The sequence below is a fragment of the Anolis sagrei genome, chromosome X, assembly GCF_037176765.1.
Source record: "Anolis sagrei isolate rAnoSag1 chromosome X, rAnoSag1.mat, whole genome shotgun sequence".
Taxonomy (NCBI): Eukaryota; Metazoa; Chordata; class Lepidosauria; order Squamata; family Dactyloidae; genus Anolis; species Anolis sagrei.
Genome location: NC_090034.1, coordinates 84,492,540 through 84,513,600, shown reverse-complemented (window position 1 = coordinate 84,513,600; position 21,061 = coordinate 84,492,540). Strand labels below are relative to the sequence as shown.

The 21,061-nt window shown below is 41.7% G+C and overlaps 1 protein-coding gene across 22 annotated transcripts in view; it reads right to left on the bottom strand.

The window, feature by feature from the left end:
• The window catches only part of MACF1 (microtubule actin crosslinking factor 1), a 398,178-nt gene that overhangs the window by 141,910 nt on the left and 235,207 nt on the right, over positions 1-21,061 (bottom strand). For 17 of the 22 annotated variants that reach the window (XM_060784087.2, XM_060784094.2, XM_060784082.2 and 14 more), the window contains 6 exons: positions 19,742-19,849; positions 18,367-18,465; positions 16,934-17,086; positions 14,471-14,559; positions 12,206-12,341; positions 237-5,546 (listed from right to left, as the gene is read on the bottom strand). In XM_060784087.2, the coding sequence (XP_060640070.2) occupies positions 237-5,546; positions 12,206-12,341; positions 14,471-14,559; positions 16,934-17,086; positions 18,367-18,465; positions 19,742-19,849 (5,895 nt within the window). The remainder of the gene's footprint in view (positions 1-236; positions 5,547-12,205; positions 12,342-14,470; positions 14,560-16,933; positions 17,087-18,366; positions 18,466-19,741; positions 19,850-21,061) is intronic. The other 5 variants (XM_060784086.2, XM_060784091.2, XM_060784092.2 and 2 more) reach the window with 1 other exon arrangement.

Below are 21,061 nucleotides of genomic sequence, written 5' to 3'. Positions count from 1 at the left end.
TGCCTGTATATAGATATCATATGCATTGAAGAATAGGTTTGTTCTTAAGTTGAATTTGTTTGTGAGTTGGGACAGGTACTATTTAAAGTGTAATTTCATATATATATATATATGAAATTACACTTCAAAAAGTACCTGTCCCAACTCACAAACAAATTCAACTTAAGAACAAACCTACAGACCCTACCTTGTTCGTAACTTGGGGACTGGCTGTACCTGAATAAGGCCATACCTACCTTGGTTAGTGTAGGGGCATCTGGCTGTCTCTCTTCCCTGCCTTCGACTGTGCTGGAGAGTTCATCCGCCTTCTCCTTTTCTCTGGCCAATTTTAGGCCTGAGTCTTGAGTCTTGGGAGACGTTCCAGCAGAAGGGTCGCTCTCGCATTCTGGAAACCCACTCCTTTGCAGTGTGCACACCTCTGGGGAATGTATTTTGCTACTCAAAGAGTCAATGGTCTCTTTTGGTTCCTCATCCATTGTCAGCCCTTTAGCAACGATGCTGCCATCTTCTCTGGTCACTTCCTGGATGGTTTTGTCTTGAGAGAGCGAAGGAGTGGAAACAGAACGGCCTGTTTCTCCTTCTAGTATTGTCCTAGTTTGCACAGCCTCTGTCTCAGAAGACACAAAGGTTTGGGTGTCATCTATGGCAACTAGATTGGGGACTTTATCATTTGAAAGACATGGCTCTTGGGCTTTTTCTTGAAATACTTTTTCTTCCAGCACATCCACCATCTTTATTTCTACTGCATCCAGCCGTAATGAAAAATCTTGGTTAGTTCTAATATCTTGGTCAGTTCTGTCTCCAAAAGCATCTGTTGTTGGTACAGTGCTTACTTTCTGGTCATCTGTGATGTTCTCTTTAACTCCTTTCTTCTCATTTCCAGATGCTACCCGATCCTCTCTCTTACCTTCAGCCTTTTCTGGTTTGAGAAGACTCCTCACCTTCTTGCCAGAGATATTATCATGAGAGGATTCTTGAACAGAAGAAGTCCTTTGCATCAAAACTTCTTTGGAAACCGGGACAGGAATCTCAGATGGCCTCAGCTGGGAAGACTCAGGCAACTGAGCTGGGTCTATTGTGGCAGCAGCCTGCTTTCTATTCCTTTTGGTCTTCTTCTTCATCTTTTTGGGGGCCTCTATGCCAGTACTTTCTGAAGCTTTGGGATCCTGGCTTCTTAATTCAGGCATCATTCCTGACTGTTCAATCTTGGTGTCTCCAAACAAAGCTTTTTCCGAGGTTAGCGTCTGAGACTCAATTGCTGTAGGTTCTTCAGAACCAAGGCCAGCTTTTTCATTCTCTCTCAGATCATTTGAGGTTTCCAGAGAATGTAAACAGATAGTCCTTTGGGCTGCTTCGGAAGCAAGATCTGTCCTGTCACTCTCTTCTTGAGCAAACACTCTCTGGTTTTGCTCCTGCTCCCCATTAATTCTCTCATTCCTCACTACATTTTGCCATTCCTTCTCTATCACTTGGTCACTTGCTCCTGGCTTTTCTACCTCTCCTTTCCGGAGCTCTTCTCTCCGCAACCGGCTCTTCCTCTTCATGTCTTTCTTCTGGGCCTTCAGTTGCAGGGCTCCAACTGGATCTAACATCAAGGCCAGCTCTGACTCCATCTTGCCTTCTCCTAAAAGTGGACCAGAAGGAAGTGGAAGGGAAGGTGGCACGGAGTCACCCATCTCTTCTACCATCTCCTGAATGCCCTTAAGAGAACCAACAGGGGCCTCTTCAGACATCTTGGAGTCTGTTCCTTCAAAGAGAACTGACTGCTTCTCCTCATTACTCTCAGTGGAATATTCACCAATGGACGGCACATCAGTTTTAGAAGTACCATTTTGAAGCAACAGTTGTGGCTGACTATCTTCATGTCCTTCCACATCATCACTGATCACTAGAGCACTTTCCTGGATCACACTGGCTAATTTCTTGCTGACAAGCCCCATCTCAACTGCTTCCATTAATGTTAGCCTTTGTCCTCTCTCAGTTCCAACAATGCCTCCAGTCGAGAGTTGACTGACTGCAATAGCTTTGGCCATGTCTTCATCCACTGTTCCTTGTTCCAAAGCATCTGCCAGGGACAGTCTTTGGCCCGTAGCAGGTTCAACAATGCCGCCGGACTCCGCTTGCGCCTTCAACAACCTCAACACAAGTGCAGGCTCCACTTTCCCAAGTGTCACTGCCTGGGGATACAGAAGCACATTCCCAGTCCTTTCATCCTTGAGGCCTTGGAAGGGGACCACCTCCAAATACCTCTGCCCTGACTCAATGTCAATTTTACTCTTCCTGATCAATTCGGAGTAGGGAACCAGCCTGCAGCTCTCAGGACAAAGGATGGCTTGCTTCAAGTCAGAGGAGGTTACGGCTTTTTCCATAAGTGCCTTGGGCAAAAGTCCTTCCTTCACTGCTTTGGTCAGTGGGATTTTCTGGTGAGAAACAGGATCAAACATGCTTCCAGTCGAGGCTTGCAGTCCTTGAACCTTGCTTTGAAAGTCTGAGCTGATCAGTCCAAGGGCCACAGCTTGGGGTAAGGAGATGAGCTCTTTTGTTTCTGGATGAATGTACTTATGTAAACACACATTTTCTGCCTTTTTGAGAACATCATATGACCCTTGGTCAACCAATTTATGCACCAAAGCATCTTCAACAGAAAGTCTCATGCCTGTTTTGTGGTGAAGGATCCCTCCATCAACTATCTGCTTCATCAAGACCTCAGAGGCTTTCTCCTTAGGCAGCAGTCCTTTTTCTACAGCTTGGGGGATGGTTAAAGGTTCTTTGGTTTTAGGGTCTACGATGCCACCTATTTCTGCTTGCAAAGAAATAAGTTTCTCTTTGGTTGTGCTATCAATGCCTTTCCCCTTAGATGCCTTTTCAAGTTTCTTCAGCTCCTCTTGAGTGGGCCGCTCTACCAAGCCGAGCTTAGAGGCCAACGTGACCGACACCTTCTTGCCACGCTTGACATCCGCAATTCCTCCAGTAATCACTTGCCCTTCCAGGATTCTCGCAGCCGTCTCTTTGTCCAAGAGGCCGACCTCTGCTGCGTCCATGACAGAGTAAATGGCTTTGCTCCTTGGGTCCACCACTCCACTGATGGCTTTATCAGAGTCCAGCACCTTATGGAGAAGGGTCTCATCCATCAGTCCTTCATGGATAACTTCTTCAGTGGTTAACGCTTCACGGGACTCAGCATCAAAGAATCCACCAAACAGTTTCAACTCGCCCATCAGTTTGATGGCCGTGTGACCGGGGAGAACGCCACAGGACACCGACTCATCCAAGAGCATCCTTTCCCCTGTCTGTTCATTAATTATGCCGCCACCACAGAGTTGTGTTATCAGTGTATGCAGTGTGTCGCCATCTTCTTCTGTGGACAGTTTTGGAAATGCAACACTTTCTGTCTGGTCAGAATGACCCACTCTCCTTTCTCCAGCCAGCTTTCCTTCTTCCTTAATAGGCTCATCACTAATCTTTCCTTCATCTTGACAAAGAAGGCTTTCCATTGACCTGTTTTCCACTTTCCCCACATTTAACAAATTAGCTTCAGAACCATCACTTGTTGCTGCAAGTATCGCCTTTCCCAATACATTCTCCTTCAAGCTTTGCGAGTCTTTCTTTTCCCATTTGCCAATAACCATTCTGGATTCTTTTTCAGTGCAGCTTCTTTCAACTTCAGAAACTCTCTTCTGCTCTTCAGAATACATAATCTCCTCTTCTTCCAGTTGTCTGTCAAACTTAACATTGTTCAATGTTATCTGTATGTCTATCGATTCTTTCCCAGCGCTGGATTCTTCTATAGATTCACATATTAATAGATCTGTTTCACTCATGTTCTGAATTGACATCTGTTCTGGTTCTCCTTTAGAGCCATCTGTTTCACTTCCAAAACCTCCTAAAGAATCCACCTCCTTCTCCTCCTTCACATTCACATCTCTTTCCACCTCTTTCCCTGGAAGATCTCCAGCTTCCCTTCCATTCTTATAGGTCGGAGGACAAACGCCTACCATCAGATTCCTCTCCAGCTCTTTCTGTGGTACTGATAAGTTCAGTTCAAGCTCTTTCCAGACCAATTCACTGCAGGGCTCAGATTCCACAGCTGCCACCATCCTGTCCTCCACAACCTCCCAGCCTTTGGGTTGGTGCTGCCTTTCCTCCATGGGCTGTGAGTGAGGGTCTTTCTCTATGGTGGGCTCCACAATGTCAGCAAGGGTGCTCAACTCCTCCTCTGCCAAGAGAAGCAGTTTCTGGCCACTGCAAGTATCAACATAGCTGTGGGTCATCAAATAGAACAACATTCGTTCTTCACATCCCTTGCTTTGGTCTTTGTCATCTGTTGGGCTGATCTTTTGGACTCTGCCTGGCGGGGAGTCAGCTAAGGGCATATTTGGCATGACATCAGGAAGGAGCGTTGACTTTAATGTCTTGATGGCATCTTGGCTCAAGATCCCAGCATCCATGGTCTTCTCCCATGGCACGATCTCTCGGGTTTCTGGTATAAAAACAGCCTCAATGTGTTGCCTCTTGCTTAAGATCTCATCAGCCAGTTCGGGAGACAAGATGCCCCGATCCAATGCAGTTGCAACTGGGAGGATCTCACCCGATTCAGGCTGCAGGAGGCCCATAAATGACCACAGGGATTCCAAGGTGGCCACAGCCATTCTAGGCTCCACCAAGCCTTTCCTGATGGCTTCGTCCAGTGACAGCCTCTCTCCTGTAACCGTATCCACAATGCCGCCTGTTTGCATCTGCCGGACTAGAAGGGCGCAGGCCAGATCTTGGTCAATCAGGTTATGTCTCGCAGCCTCCTCTACAGTCAGCCGGTGGCCGCTTTTAGGGTCCACTATGCCACCGGCAAAAAGCTGGGCTTCCAGAAGCCGCACAGCAACCTGTGTCTCGATGAGACCTTCCTGCACTGCACGGAAGATGTTCACCTTCTGGCCAGAGGTGAGGCTCACCATCCCTCCTGCCAGTTGATGCACTGGAAGCAAACTCAGCCCTGTCTCTGGGTCCGGGATGCACTGCTGCAGCAGGTCACTCAAGCCCGTTTTCGTGGCGGAATTGGGGTCAATCAAAGTCCTGCAAGAACCCAAGCAAGAGGATATCTTCTCATGGAGATGAGGGGGAATCATGCCTCCTTGGAGAGCCTCTTCTAAGCCAATCCTCCCATCGCTGGAGGGATCTCGAAGCCCTCCAGCAAGGAGCTGCATCTCTGCGATTGTCAAACCAACCCTTTCGCTGATCGTCCCATCCTCCATGGCAGCCGCAAGGGGAAGAAGCGGCTTCCCTTGAAGGTCATGGCTGTTGACCAACTGGACCCCACTCTGTAGCTCCTGAAGCATTGCATAGGTCTTAGCATCAATGATGTCTTTTGCCAAGCCTTCAGATAGCGAGATCTTTTCGGTGGTATCGGGAGCCACAAGGCCACCAGAAGCAACTTGGGCCTCCAGCAGCAGGAGGCCTGTTTCTTGGTCCAGGAGACCCTTCTGCATGGCCCCCCAAATGGGAAAGACTTCCATCGTGCCAAGGTCCAGCACTCCAGCCACAGTTTCGGTTCCCTAGAAAGATAGAGGAGAAAGGAAACAAGAACTCAGGAAGAGAGAAAGTAGCAGGGAAGTATGATTTTGAGATACCCAGGTCCAAGGATGTCTCAGGCTTTTAAGGGTTGGTGAAGGTTGGGTTTGAGACAGATTCCCAACCGTAAGCCCATACCACATGGGCAGGAAATGCACATAATTCCTGAAATAACACATCCAGATTTTGGATGGAGGAAGATTTTGAGAGTTGTTTTCTAGTGGGCTTCTGGGGCTAAATCCAGGCAGCCAGGTGTGGCCTTGCTGAGACATTTTGGACACCCCTCGAGAGCAGTAAAAGTGGTCAATTAGCCCCAGAGTTCCCCACAAAAACGATTGGGAGAAGGGAGAGACAGACACAGAGAGAGAGACAGAGAGACATCCAGGGAGAGCGACGGCCATGCATTCCCCAGGGCACCTTTGGCGAATTTATATCCAAAAGGAGAGGAGACATAGGGCACAAAACATCCACAACACGGTTCACCCACATGAAGCACAGGGAACGAGAGGGAAGGAGATACACATTTCGACCACAAGCTTCCCCTAAGATGAATATTGCTGGAGGTCTTGCGAGAGATGTGGCAAGCTAGCTGGGAAAATGGCAAGTCTACAGCTGAAGATGCAGTCATGCGGTCAAGCAGTTTCTGAGCATGCTAGATGTGGGTTTCCGGTTTCCCCTCCACCCCAGATGTGTCATTCTAGAAGGCTTTGAGGCTCAGGTTCATTTACACATACAGAAAACTAGGCGAGAATAAGGGAGAACCAAGCAAATGTTTCATTTAAATGCAGACAGAGTGGACTGGATCCTCCATAGAAGGTCTTTGAGAGCCAAATCGTCAGACTTTGGAGCCAACGGGGACCTCTGACATTTCCTACAGATTCATCTATGTTACGGTTATTCAAAGTGAAGCTCTTAGGACATTGCTGGACTACAACAGCTCTCTGTTCTTACTGTTTGTTGTTGTTTTTTTGGTTAAGACTGATGGGAGCTGGAGAACAAGAGGTCGTGCTTTAGCAAGGCTGGTTAATCGCCAGCAGCAATAGAACTTACCAATCAAAGGTTGGCAGTTTGAAATCCGGGTCAGGGTGAGCACCCATCTTCAGCCCAGCTTACTGTCCACCTAAGCCAGCAGTTCTCAACCTGTGGGTCCCCAGGTGTTTTGGCCTACAACTCCCAGAAATCCCAACCAGTTTACCAGCTGTTTGGATTTCTGGGAGTTGAAGGCCAAAACATCTGGAGACCCACTGGTTGAGAACCACTGACCTAAGCAGTTCGAAAACAGCTGTGAGCTGTGACTAGAGAAAATAGGCATCACTTAATTAAGGAGGTATTTCACGGCTCCATAAAGGAAATACCAGAAAATGCTGGCGATCAAAGGGTCTTCGTCATAGAGGATGGAGCAACAGCACTCCCTGTGGCCGGAATCAAGCACAACCTCCAGGATGGCGAAGCTGGGAAAAATGCCAATATAATACCTCTATCTGCTGTTTGTCCTGTCTGTTTAACAGCATTGAATGTTTTCAGAGTTTGTGTTCTGTGATCACATATTAATTAATTAATTAAAATATTTGTAGGCATCGCCCAAGGCCTGGTCTATAACAATAATTGATCTAAGGCACCTCTGTGACCCATCGTTCTTCATAAAAAAGATATATAACAGGGGGCTCGAAGGAGATACTAGTAATCATTGACCATCTTCACCTGCATCCACAGCTAGAGAGGAATGATGACTAAGATGTGCTCTCCACTGAACCACAAAAGGTGACAGATCCCAACTTTTTAATATTACGGTTCTGGGAATAGAAATGATTGGCGATTCCCAATTGAGAGCAGTTCACATTCAAGTATTGCAGTGTTTCTCAACCTTCCTAAAGCCATGGCTCCTTAACACAGTTCCTCGTGTTGTGGTGACCCCTAACCATAGAATAATTTTTGTTGCTACTTCATAACTGTAATTTTGCTACTGTTGTGAATCGTAATGTAAATATCTGATATGCAGGATGTATTTTCATTCACTGGACCAAATTTGGCATAAATACCCCATACATCCAAATCTAAATATTGCTAGGGTTGGGGGGATTGAGTTTGTCATTTGGGAGTTGTAGTTGGTGGGATTTATAGTTCACCTACAATCAAAGAGCATTCTGAACTCCACCAATGATGGAACTGAACCAAACTTGGCACACAGAACTCCCATGACCAACAGAAAATACTGAAAAAGTTTGGTGGGCATTGACCTTGAGTTTTGGAGTTGTAGTTCATCTACATCCAAAGAGCATTGTGGACTCAGAACAATGATGGATCTGGACCACACTTGGCACGAATATTCAATAGGCTCAAATTTGAACACTAGTGGAGTTTGGGGAAAATAGACCTTGACATTTGGGAGTTGTAGTTGCTAGGATTTATAGTTCACTTACAATCAAACAGCACTCTGAACCCAGCCCACAATGGATCTGCACCAAACTTGGCACAATACCTACATGGCCAACACTGAACACTGGCGGGGTTGGGGGGGGGGCTGTTTTTGAATTCTGGGAGATATAGTTCACCAACATCAAAAAGGAAGAGAAGGACGGGTGGAGAGATCTTCAGCCTTCTCTGCCAAAGGGGTTCCTAAGACCTTCAGAAATGTGTTTTCTGATGGTCTTTGGCAACCCCTCTGATCCCCTCCTTGCGATCCCCCCCCCCCGGGGGTCCCAACCCCTAGGTTGAGAAACAATGAAGTTTTGAGAAGCCCCCCCCCCCCCCAAAAACCCCTTATGTTGTTTTTAGATAACTATATGTGGATGGAACCAGAATGAGGAGTCTTATCTCAGCAAGCTGGGTTAAGGCCTCCATTGGAATAGCCTTCAAAACCTTCTAGTATCACAGTGAAGGACTTCAAACATGCAACATTCAAGTGTTAAAACAAGCGAGAAAGAGGAAGGAAAGGGAGTATATAAAAAGACAAGGACAGGAGTCATAAAAAGGCTTTTGTTTTGTTTTGTCTACTTACCAGCATGGTGGATTTTTTTTTGCCGTGAGCAGTTAAAGACAGAGCCTTTATGGCGCAGCTCAGCCGTAGTAGAAGGCGCACACAGTGTAAAAGCTGGGGGTTAGCATCCGGCATGCGACTGTTTGTTTTGCACAAAAAGTAGAAAGAACACGCCACACAAACATACACTCTTCTAATCCCTCCCCGCTTTTCCCCATTATCTCCTGAGATTCTCTTTGGTGCAACCTCCACGCTGTTAGTGATCAAAGGTGACGACAAGGGAAGGGGAGGAAAAGGTAAGCAAAGGATGGCAAGTTAATCTGAACACAGTAACTCAACGTGACACATAAAAACCAAACAGGGACACATCATGCTCAATGCGGCGGACAGCGCTGACATTTGTGCTTTGTGTTTTTATAGGGCATATATTGTCCTTGAATGGGGCACCACCCTCAGCCCAGAGTTGGAGGCTTTCGCTGTAGAAATACAGGTGTAAATAGAAATACTTCCTCTCCATCAAGACTCTCTCCGTAAAGGATGCACCCAAACAAAAAAGAAAACTTCATTGCAAGCCTCAATTATAATCCATGGAGAACCCCCCCCCCCTCTCTTGGCAACCCAATACATTTTCAACTCTGTATTCTTGGCATAGGAATCATTTGGCTCTCCAGATGTGCTTGGTTTCCAGCACCCCTTGCCATTCTGGTTAGCTACAGTTTCTCAACAGCTGGAGGGCCAGAGAATTCCCTCCTATGCATTAATGGGCCTATGCTGCTTCGGTTGTAATGCCTCTCCAATGCTGGGATGCCATCATTGTGGCCTATTGTCTCTAAATAAGATGCAAGATGGATCACTGCGGGTGCATCAGAAGCTGTTGCTTTCCATTAGCTGACGGTATCTTTGCAAAGCTGAACACAGTGGACCCTCATCCTAAAGTGGTCTCTTTGGGAAGGCAGAATAAAATAGCATTGTAAAGATATGTTGTCGAAGACTTTCATGGCCGGAATCACTAGGTTGCTGTGAGTTTCTGGCCAAGTTCCAGCAGCATTCTCTCCTGACATTTCGCCCACATCTATGGCAGGCATCCTCAGAGGTTGTGAGGCATATTGGAAACTAGACAAGGGAGGTTTATATATCTGTGGAAGGTCCATGGTGAGAGAAAGAACTCTTGTCTGTTGGACGCAAGTGTGAATGTTGCAATTAATCACCCTGATTAGCATTGCAAAGCCTTGCCGTTTCAAGGCCTGGCTGATTCCTGCCTGGAGAAAGAACTCGGTCTGTGTGAGGCTGGTGTGAATGTTACAATTGGCCACCTTGATTAGCATTGAATGGCCTTCCAGCTTCAAAGCGTGGCTGCTTCCTGCCTGAAGGATTCCTTTGTTAGGTGTTAGCTAGGCTTTATTGTTTCTTGCCTGGAATTCCCCCTTTTTTAGTGTTGTTCTTTATTTACTGTCCTGATTTTAGAGTTTTTGTTCATTTGTTCAGTCGTTTCCGACTCTTCATGACCTCATGGACCAGCCCACGCCAGAGCTCCCTGTTGGCCATCACCTCCCCCAGCTCCTTCAAGGTCAATCCAGTCACTTCAAGGATGCCATCCATCCATCTTGCCCGTGGTCAGCCCCTCTTCCTTTTTCCTTCCATTTTCCCCAGCATCATTGTCTTCTCTAAGCTTTCCTTTCTTCTCATTATGTGGCCAAAGTACTTCATCTTTGCTTCTCATATCCTTCTTCCAATAAGCAATCGGGCTTTATTTCCTGAAGTATGGACCGGTTGGATCGGCTCGCTGTCCAAGGCACCTCCAGCACCACAGTTCAAAAGCATCTATCTTCCTTCACTCATTTTTAGAGTATTTTAACCAAATTTTGTTCATTTTGATGGTTTCCTCCTTTCTGTTGAAATTGTCCACCTGCTTGTGGATTTCAATGGCTTTCAGAGGAAAAGGGTTCTTACCATACATCAAGGGAACCACTGACCGCCTAGGGAAGCTGATGAAGAAACACAACCTACAAACTATCTACAGACCCACTAAGAAAATCCAACAAATGCTCAGCAAAGGAAAAGAAGGATCCTCCCACCTCTGCAGGAGTCTACCATATACCATGCAGCTGTGGACAAGTCTACACTGGGACCACCAAACGCAGCAGCGTTGCCCAAACACAAATCAAGGAACATGACTAAGTCAACCAGAGAAGTCAGCTACAGCAGAGCATGTGATGAACCAAACTGGACACAGTATATTATTTGAGAACACAGAACTGCTGGATCACTCTAACAACCACCATGTCAGACTACACAGAGAAGCCATTGAAATCCACAAGCATGTGGACAATTCAACAGAAAGGAGGAACCATGAAAATGAACAAAATCTGGCTACCAGTATTAAAAAAAACTCCAAAATCTGGACAGTAAATAAAGTACAACACTCAGAAAAATGGGGAATTCCAGACATGAAACAATCAAGGGCAGTTAACACCTCCCAACAAAGGATTCCCCCAGGCAGGAAGCAGCCAGGCCTTGAAGCTGCATGGCCATGATTGGCGATTCCCAATTGAGAGCCGTTCACATTCAAGTATTGCAGTGGTTCTCAACCTTCCTAATGCCATGACTCCTTAACACAGTTCCTCATGTTGTGGTGACCCTCAACCATAGAATAATTTTTGTTGCTTCTTCATAGTTGTAATTTTGCTACTGTTATGAATCCTCATGTAAATATCTGATATGCAGGATGTATTTTCATTCACTGGACCAAATTTGGCATAAATACCCCATACAACCAAATCTAAATATTGCTAGGGTTGGGGGGATTGAGTTTGTCATTTGGGAGTTGTAGTTGGTGGGATTTATAGTTCACCTACAATCAAAGAGCACTCTGAACTCCACCAATGATGGAACTGAACCAATGCTAATCAAGGTGGCCATCTGCAACATTCACACCTGCCTCACATAGACAGAGTTCTTTCTTCCACCCGAGACATCTTACAGATATATAAACCTTACTTGACCTAGTTTCCAACAGACCTCACAACCTCTTAGGATGCCTGCCACAGATGTGGGTGAAATGTCAGGAGAGAATGCTTCTGGAACATGGCCATAAAGCCTGGAAAACTCACAACAACCCAGCATTGTAAAGGTTACACAGCCGAAGCAGCAAGCCCTTTGGTCGTTTAAAAAGAGCGCCACGGTCTTTGGTGTATGGTTACATCCAGAGGAACATCTGGCAATAGCAGCAGTAACCCAGTTGAGCCGGTCTCTGAGCCCAGTGCTTTGAAATGCAGAGTGCTGGCAAGCATTTAGGAAAAGGCACAACTCCACAGAGACATTGCATGGGATACATGAACAACTTGCGGAAACACACATATGATACAGCTATATGTTTAGGTAGGACGGCAGAACAACAATAAAACAGAGTGAGAACAGGTGATGATCAGAGACATTTTGGGCAAGCTGCACAAGGGGAGATGGCATGAAGCAGGGGAAATGGATGGAAGAGAGGTCCGGTTTGGGGTCAAGTAGCTTGTGTACATCTCTGAAAGCCCTCAGGCTGTGAGAAGAGGAAGGCACAGGCGACGGAGCTGGTTCTCTTTCCCGGAACCAATCAAAGGGAAAATGAATATGACAAATGGGGGGTGGTCATGAAATGGAGAAAGAGGGAGGGGAGGGGGCTACCTTGTGTGCGGTTTCCTGGGCCATGTGGCTCTGCAGCTGCTGGAGCTGATCGCTGGACTCAGAGCAAAGCTGGTCATAGGTCTCCCGCAGGACATCTACCTGGGCCAGAATGACTTCCTTCTCCTGGCCAGAAAGCCTGTGGGTCACAAGGGAGGATCAGTCATTGGTCATAATTTTGGGTTGCAAACACCACCGCCATCAAGGGACCAATGCAGCACAATACAGTCAAGCCTCCACTGGGTTTGAGCAATGGGCCTTCTGTGGCCCAGCACAAGTACTTGAGATAGTTCAACAAAAGTATACAATTTTTTTGGAGCCTCCGGTGGCGCAGTGGGTTAAATCGCTCATCTGCTAAACTTGTTGACCGAAAGGTCCCAGGTTTGAATCTGGGGAGCGGCGTCAGCTCCCGCTGACAGCCCCCGCTTCTGCCAACCTAGCAGTTCGTAAACATTCAAATATGAGTGGATCAATAGGTACCACTCCGGTGGGAAGGTAACAACGTGCCATGCAGTCATGCTGGCCACATGACCTTAGAGTAGTCTATGGACAACGCCAGTTCTTCGGCTTAGAAATGGAGATGAGCACCAACCCCCAGAGTCGGACACGAATGGACTTAATGTCAGGGGAAAACCTTTATGGTTACCTTTTATACAATTTTTGTACTAAAAGACCACCTATTCTTTAGATGTACAGCTTTACTTTTTTGGACTACCAGCTATGAATCCCACAACTCAAAATATGTTATGAGGGATAGAGAAATTGAAAATTGATGCCCTACAACTGGTAAGACAAAACTTTTCTGTTCCAATATGTGTCTAGAAATTAATTGCAATGGGCTTTTAATGGATGTTTTAAGCACTTTAACTATATAATACTAACATTGTGCTATGCTAATAATATAATATATTGTATGTACATATAACATTGATCATAATATTGTAATTCAATATAATACTAATAATACAATATACAGTAATAATATAACAAATATATATTATATATTACATGTAACATTACTAATAATACTGCAGTATAGTGGTATAGTAAAATATAGTAATATATAATACTAATATTGTGCTATGGTAAAAATAAATATATTGTATGTACACATAATATTGATCATAATATTGTAATTCAATATAATACTAATAATACAATATCCAGTAATAATATAACAATTATATATTATATAGTACATGTAATATTACTAATAATATTGCAGTATAAGTGGCATAGTAAAATATAGTAATATATAATACTAATATTGTGCTATGCTAATAATATAATATATTGTATGTACATATAATATTGATCATAACATTGTAATTCAGTATAATACAATATACAGTAATAGTATAACAATTACCGTATATTCCGGCATATAAGACGACTGGGCGTATAAGACGACCCCCAACTTTTCCAGTTAAAATATAGAGTTAAGACGACTCCCAGGCATAAGACTACACCCGCATATAAGACGACCCCTGACTTTTGAGAAGATTTTCTTGGGTTAAAAAGTAGTCTTATACGCCAGAATATACTGTATATATTATATGTTAGATGTAATATTACTAATAATATTGCAGTATAGTGGTATTATATAATACTAATAATACAATATCCAGTAATAATATAACAATTATATATTATACGTTACATGTAATATTACTAATAACATTGCAGTATAGTGGTATAGTAAAATATAGTAATATATAATACTAATATTGTGCTGTGTTAATAATATAATATATTGTATGTACCTATAATATTTATCATAGTATTGTAATACAATATAATACTAATAATACAATATATAGTAATCACATAACAATTATATATTATATATTACATGTAATATTACTAATAATATTGCAGTATAGTGGCATAGTAAAATATAGTAATATATAATACCAATATTGTGTTATGCTAATAACATAATATATTGTATGTACATATAACTTGTAAGCCACTCTGAGTTCCCTTCGGATTGAGAAGGGCAGGATATAAATGTCATAAATAAATAAATAAATAAATAAATAAATTCTATAGATGCTTATCTGTATTTTAACAATGACTGCTATCTGTTTCACTGATGTTTCTGTATGTGTTTTAATCCATTTTTGTTCAATTTTTTAAATGTTGCCTCGAGTCTGAGAATTGGGGCAAAGGATGAGTGTTCTCAACTCCCCCAGTTGCTCTGGCTAGAACCAAAACCTTATCGGGAGACCAACATTTGCATTCCTCCTGATCCGCTTCCCAACTCACTTGTTATTGTGCCTCGCAATGAACATCTGGGCTGTTTTGATGGCTTCTGAGACCTGCTCCTTCTTTGTGGCCAGTTCCTCATTAAGGACCTGAAAAGGAGGAAGCAAAAGTCATGTTTAGAAGAGCAAGAAGGATGCGTTTCAGGTATTCCAGGCTTGGCCTTGGATTGCTGAGATATTCTCAATGACAGCTTTTATTGGCATATACCAACAAAATCACAACACTGATCTACCAAGACATGGGTCTCCACTTTTTGAAAAAAAAAAATAGAATTTTGGATTGAACATTGCTAATTTCCAGTCTATTTATTTCAAGTAATTGGCAAAGCAATGTATTAAGTGTTTAAGGCCAATACTAGATATGGACAATAACATCATCTGCATATAAGAATAAGGAAACATGGGTAGCATGAAGTTTGGGGGTATCACCATAAAGCCTGAGGATGTGTTAAACAACATAGAAGTTAATATGCAGACCTGCTTGATCACAATTGTAGCACTAATTCTGGAAGTTAGGTGTCCTTTCTCAGAGCATCTATTGTATATTGCATCTATTGGACAACAGACATAGCAGCACTTGGTTATGGAACTGAACTGGAATGGCTTCATGGTGTTGATAAATGTTTTAACTGCTTTTAACCTAATGATTTATCTATTGTTTTAAACTATTGCTATATTGTTATTTTCTTTGTATTTATGGCATCGAATTGGCCGTCCTGAGTTCCTCTTGGGGGGTTGAGAAGGACGGGATAGAAATGCCAGAAATAATAATAATAACAATAATAATAATAATAATAATAATAATAATATATACTCGAGTATAAGCTGACCAGAATATAAGCAGAGGCACCTAATTTTACCACAAATAGATCTGGGAAAACTTATAAGCAATGGGTGGGAAATGCAACAGCTACTGGTAAATTTCAAAATAAAAATAGATACTAATAAAATTACATTAATTGAGGCCTCAGTAGGTTAAATGTTTTTAATATTTACATAAAACTGTAATTTAAGATAAGACTGTCCAACTCTAATTAAACCATTATTCTAACCTCCTTCAATGTAAATGTGCTTACATATCCTTCCAATAATAATAGAGTAAAATAATAAATGTAATAACAACAATAATAAAGTAAAATAGTAAATGTAATATTAGAGTAAAATAACAAATGAAATAATAAAAATAGAGTATAATAATAAAAGAAATAATAATAATAAAGTAAAATAATGGAAACATAATAACAGTAATAATAGAGTAAAATAATAAATGTAATAACAACAATAAAGTAAAATAGTAAATGTAATAATAGAGTAAAATAACAAATGAAATAATAAAAATAGAGTAAAATAATAGATGTAATAAAAATAATAATAGAGTAAAATAATGGAAACACAATAACAGTAATAATAGAGTAAAATAATACATGTAATAAAATAATAAATAGAGTAAAATAATGTAAATGTAATAATAATAATAAAGTAAAATAATAAATGTAATAACAACAATAATAAAGTAAAATAGTAAATGTAATAATAGAGTAAAATAACAAATGTAATAATAAAAATAGAGTAAAATAATAAATGTAATAAAAAAAATAATAGAGTAAAATAATGGAAACATAATAACAGTAATAATAGAGTAAAGTAATAAATGTAATAACAATAATAAAGTAAAATAATAAATGTAATAATAGAGTAAAATAACAAATGTAATAATAAAAATAGAGTAAAATAATAGATGTAATAAAAATAATAATAGAGTAAAATAATGGAAACACAATAACAGTAATAATAGAGTAAAATAATAGATGTAATAAAATAATAAATAGAGTAAAATAATGTAAATGTAATAATAATAATAGAGTAAAATAATAGATGTAATAATAATAATAATAATAAGAAGAAGAAGAAGAAGAAGAAGAAGAACAGAGCGAAATAATAAATAACTTTGACTAAAGTATAAGGCAAGGGGGCTTTTTCAGCCTAAAAAAGGGCTGAAAACTCAGCTTATACTTGAATATATACGGTAATTTGCCAAACAGTAGTGGTGTACAATTGTCTAATTAGAAACGAAAGTATGGGATTTACATTCAAAGGCCTCAACTTGTCCCACAACAGGTTTCTTGTTATGGAGTTAAAAGACTCCTTTTAGATCAATGAAAGCAACAAATGGATTGGAAGCTTTATGAGTGGAGTGTTTGTTTGCAAAATACGAAAGTACTAAGCAGTGATTCAAAGTTGATTTCTCCTTACAGAATCTAGCTTTTTCAGGGTCGATGATTTTATTATGGTCCAGCCAGGTTTGCAACTTAATTAAAAATGTATTTTGCATAAAGTTTTCCAATTACCAATAGAAGGCCAATTAGTCGGTAATTGGAAGGATATATCTAGACTGCCGATATATAACAAGAAATAAACCTTCCCAAAAATAGAAGAAGCGAAGGACCACCATCCTGATATGTACCTGCTGCTCCAAAATGGATTTCTCGATGTTGCCAAGATCTTTACTCTCCGATGGGATGTTTTTGAATTGTGAGCTCTGTTTAAAATTCAAGACCCAGCCCAGGAGCGCTTTCACTTTGTCCACATGCTCTACCTTTTCTTCCTCAACCACTTTCTGTAAAAAGAAGAGCAATGAGATGATATGAAACACGGGTTACAGTGGTGCAGAGGGATGTCCTTCCACCCATGCAGAAGGATTTCTTTTAAAACTGCCAATCTCCAAGATGGTGCCAGAGTTTGGTCAAGTTGTTAATGATAGCATTCATCGTTCAATGACATTCAAACTGAATGAGAGCAATGAAGATTGTGTGAAGGACACAGTGTTTAATCTGCCTTGGATTTGCCCAGAATCCAAGGACAAGAGGAGACCCTAAAGGATGCTGACAGTACAGATGGGTCTTGAGGCAAAAGTGGTCCATTTCTAGTAAGAAGCAGATAGCAAAAGTAAAGAGTGGCCCTAGAGAGTTGTATGGAACTTATAGTGACCACCAAAACACTACTTCTAGGTAGGATGTCATTGTTTCTGGACATTGTTTCTGTCTGAACGTATCTCCCTCTATGAGCCAGCTAGGAGGTTAAGATCATTTGGGGAGGCCCTGCTCCTGATCCCACCTCCTTCGTAGGCCTTCTCAGAAGAGAAGGATGAGAGGAGACATGATCGCCATATTTAAATATTTGAAAGGATGTCATAAGGAAGAGGGAACAGGCTTGTGTTCTGCGGCTCTGGAGACTAGGACTCAACGGAGCCATGAGTTCAAATGACAGAAAAGAAAGGAGATACCACTTGAACATTAGGAAGTAGTTCCTGACAGTAAGGAGAGCTGTTCAACAGTGGAACTCTCTGCCTTGGAGTCTAGTGGACTCTCCTTCTTTGGCTGGATGGCCATCTGTCAGGGGTGCTTTGATTGTGCTTTCCCTCATGGCAGTAGAATGGACTAGATGACCCATGCGGCCCCTTCCAACTCCCTTCCCAGGGATATTAAATTGGCCTCCTCCCTCCTGACCTATCGGAAAAGAGTGAAAACCTGGCTCTTTGTGAATACAAACACGAAACGGCTAAGACGATGTAAATGGATGAGGAATTGGACTGGAAGACATTTTTTTAAATAGTTTTTATAGCTTCTATGGTTTTTATATGGATTTTATGATGTGACTTAATTGTTTTTTAATTGATATATGTATGTATGTGTGGCATCTAATTGTTGCCAGTCTGTACGCTGCCCTGAGTCACCTTCGGGCTGAAAAGGGTGGGATAAAAGTTACGTTAATAATAATAATAATTATTATTATTATTATTCTATGATCCCAAGAAGATCTGGGACCCCACCCCATTGGAAACCAAAGGATTCTCCAAGGCAGACTCCACAGCGGACCCTCTGGGAACCCCCGACTGACCTCTTCCTCCTCCAAACGCCGAAGGGCATCACTGATGTACTTCACGTGTTGCGTGGTCAACGTCACCAGGGCCGTGTAGCGTGTCCGCAGGTCCATGAACTGAAAGAGGAAAGAGGAAGAGGAAGGAGAGACAAAGAAGCGTAAGGAAGGTGTCTGTAACCTTCTTGTTCGTAGGCTATTGGCTGGACTCTGGAGACCAGCAGCTCAAGGGGACTGGGCCCAGCAGAATGTTACTGAAATGTCTATGTGCTGATCCATTTATTTGTTACTTGAAGTAGCCATGCCTTTTTATGGATAATTTATGGAACTGTACAGTACAGTTCAACCCCTGCATTCATGGGACTGCTATCCTTGGTTTCATTTATCTACATACAACACAAAATTGATTTTATTTACATCATATTTTCCTTGCTTTTCAGCCCCAAAGGCACTTCGAGCAGCTTACAAAATGTTAATTTACTCTCAGGCTTACAATCGCCATAAAGGTAAATTAGATGTAATACACAACACACGATGTAGCTGTGTCTAGCTGGCTGCCTCCGTCCCACAAATACATCCTCTTTAACAATTTTCTACATCCTCCAACATGACTCTATGATATTCTTGGGCCCAAAAGTTCTGCATTTAAATAGGGTTCACTCTTATCCACAGTCTCGTGTGTCCACACAAAGTCTGGGAAAGAGCATGAGGATACAGACCAGGGTTGGCAAATACATATAGACAAAAGAAGAAACAGGTCTTCGTAGGGTTGTTGTAGGTTTTTTCGGGCTATATGGCCATGTTCTAGAGGCATTTTCTCCTGACGTTTCGCCTGCATCTATGGCAAGCATCCTCAGAGGTAGTGGAACTAGGAAAATGGGTTTATATATCTATGGAATGACCAGGGTGGGACAAAGAACTCTTTTCTATTGGAGCTAGGTGTGAATGTTCCACTATGCAACATAATTTGAAAAATACCACTATGCAACACAATTTGAAAAATATTCTGTTCCTGGTTTGAAAGTGTTATTTCCTGTTTAATTGTGCGGTCCTTACGTTGAAAGTAGTTGACTTTCACCAGAAACCTTGTTTTTTTGGCTGCCAATAACTAGGTTGAATTGGTTGAAACTCGATTAAATATTCATTGAAAAACAGTCGCAAAAGGTCCTGCAGGATGTCCCGCAAAAAAAAAAAGTTTGATAAACCTTTTCCATGTTTTTGTGACAGAACCAATTAGGAAATGACATTTATAACCCAGGTAACTAAAATCACGTTACATGGTGTTATATATTTTCAGGAGAATGCCATTTTGCCAGGAGAAGCAGCACACCGTTTTCCCCCAAAAATAGTGCTGCAACCCCTCGCCCCATTAAAAGGGTTGCGCATGGAGCCTCACCTCTTGGGTGATGGTGTCCGAGGAGGAAAGCATGCGCCGGCGCTTCACAGGGGACTTCTGCTGCGACTCCACAAAGGCCCGGTATGCCATCAGCTGCAGCTCATAATCCTGAGAAATGCAAAGACAGACAAAGGTTATTTATTAAACTCATGTCCTGTGTTTACGGTATTTTAATCTTTATTCTGTGCATTTTAATATATGTATTCCATAGAAAAATGCTTTAATATATGTATTTTATGTAAAGTTTTATGATGAAGTGTTTTAACTATGTTGTGCACCACCTTGAGCCACAAGAAGAGACAGGTAAGAAATATTAATAACAATAACAATAACTACAACAATAATATATATATATATACACACATATAATTTTATATAGACACACATACACATAAATCTATATAAATAAAAATGTAATGTTCGTTTGTGGGATTAACATAACTCAAAAACCACTGGACGAATTGCCGCCAAATTTGGACACAAGACACCGATCAGGCCAACGAGTGACCATCACTCATAAAAACACTGGAAAACACAGCAAAAAAAGACTTAAAAGCAAAAAAAACCCCAAAATTACATTACAATGCATGCACAAAACCACATATATATGTAAACACACATATACACAAATATACACACACATATATGCATATATACACACACAAAATACATATACACAGAAAGGGGGAAGGAAGGAGAGAAGGAAGGAAAGAAAGAAAGAAAGGTAGAGAAGGAAGAAAGGAGAGAAAGAAATAAAAAAGTGAAAGAAGGAAGGAAAAAGAGGGAGGGAAGGAGGGAAGCACTGAAAGAGAGAAACAGGTAGAGAAGAAAGAAAAAAGAAGGGAAAGAAGAAGGAAAAGGAAAAGAGGAAGGAGAGAAAGAAAAAGAGAAAGAGGGAAGGCTGGCCACAGCAACGCATGGCAGGTATAGCTAGTACATATATAATAGCATATATAAACATAATGCAATATCATCTCCATACCTGCCTAACTAACTGGATGAGATTGTAGATTCAGAAGGATTACTTTCAGTTCTGACTGAATACACTTTCTCAGAGAATAGCAGGCCTTTATTGCAAATAATTCCTCTCTCTTTTCTATGGTTCGGCCATCTGTGTTTATGACCATTTTCCAGAGGCAACGATCTAAATCTAATCATTAAATCTAAGTCTCAGCTCACATAGATATTCAGAATCAATGGTGTTTAGCTGGGTGCTCATTTACTCTTCAGCAATTGCTTCCATCAAAATCTTTAATTTAATTTAAGCCTAAATTACTTTAAGCTGTCAAGGTTTCTTGGCTATCACCACCAAAAAGAGCG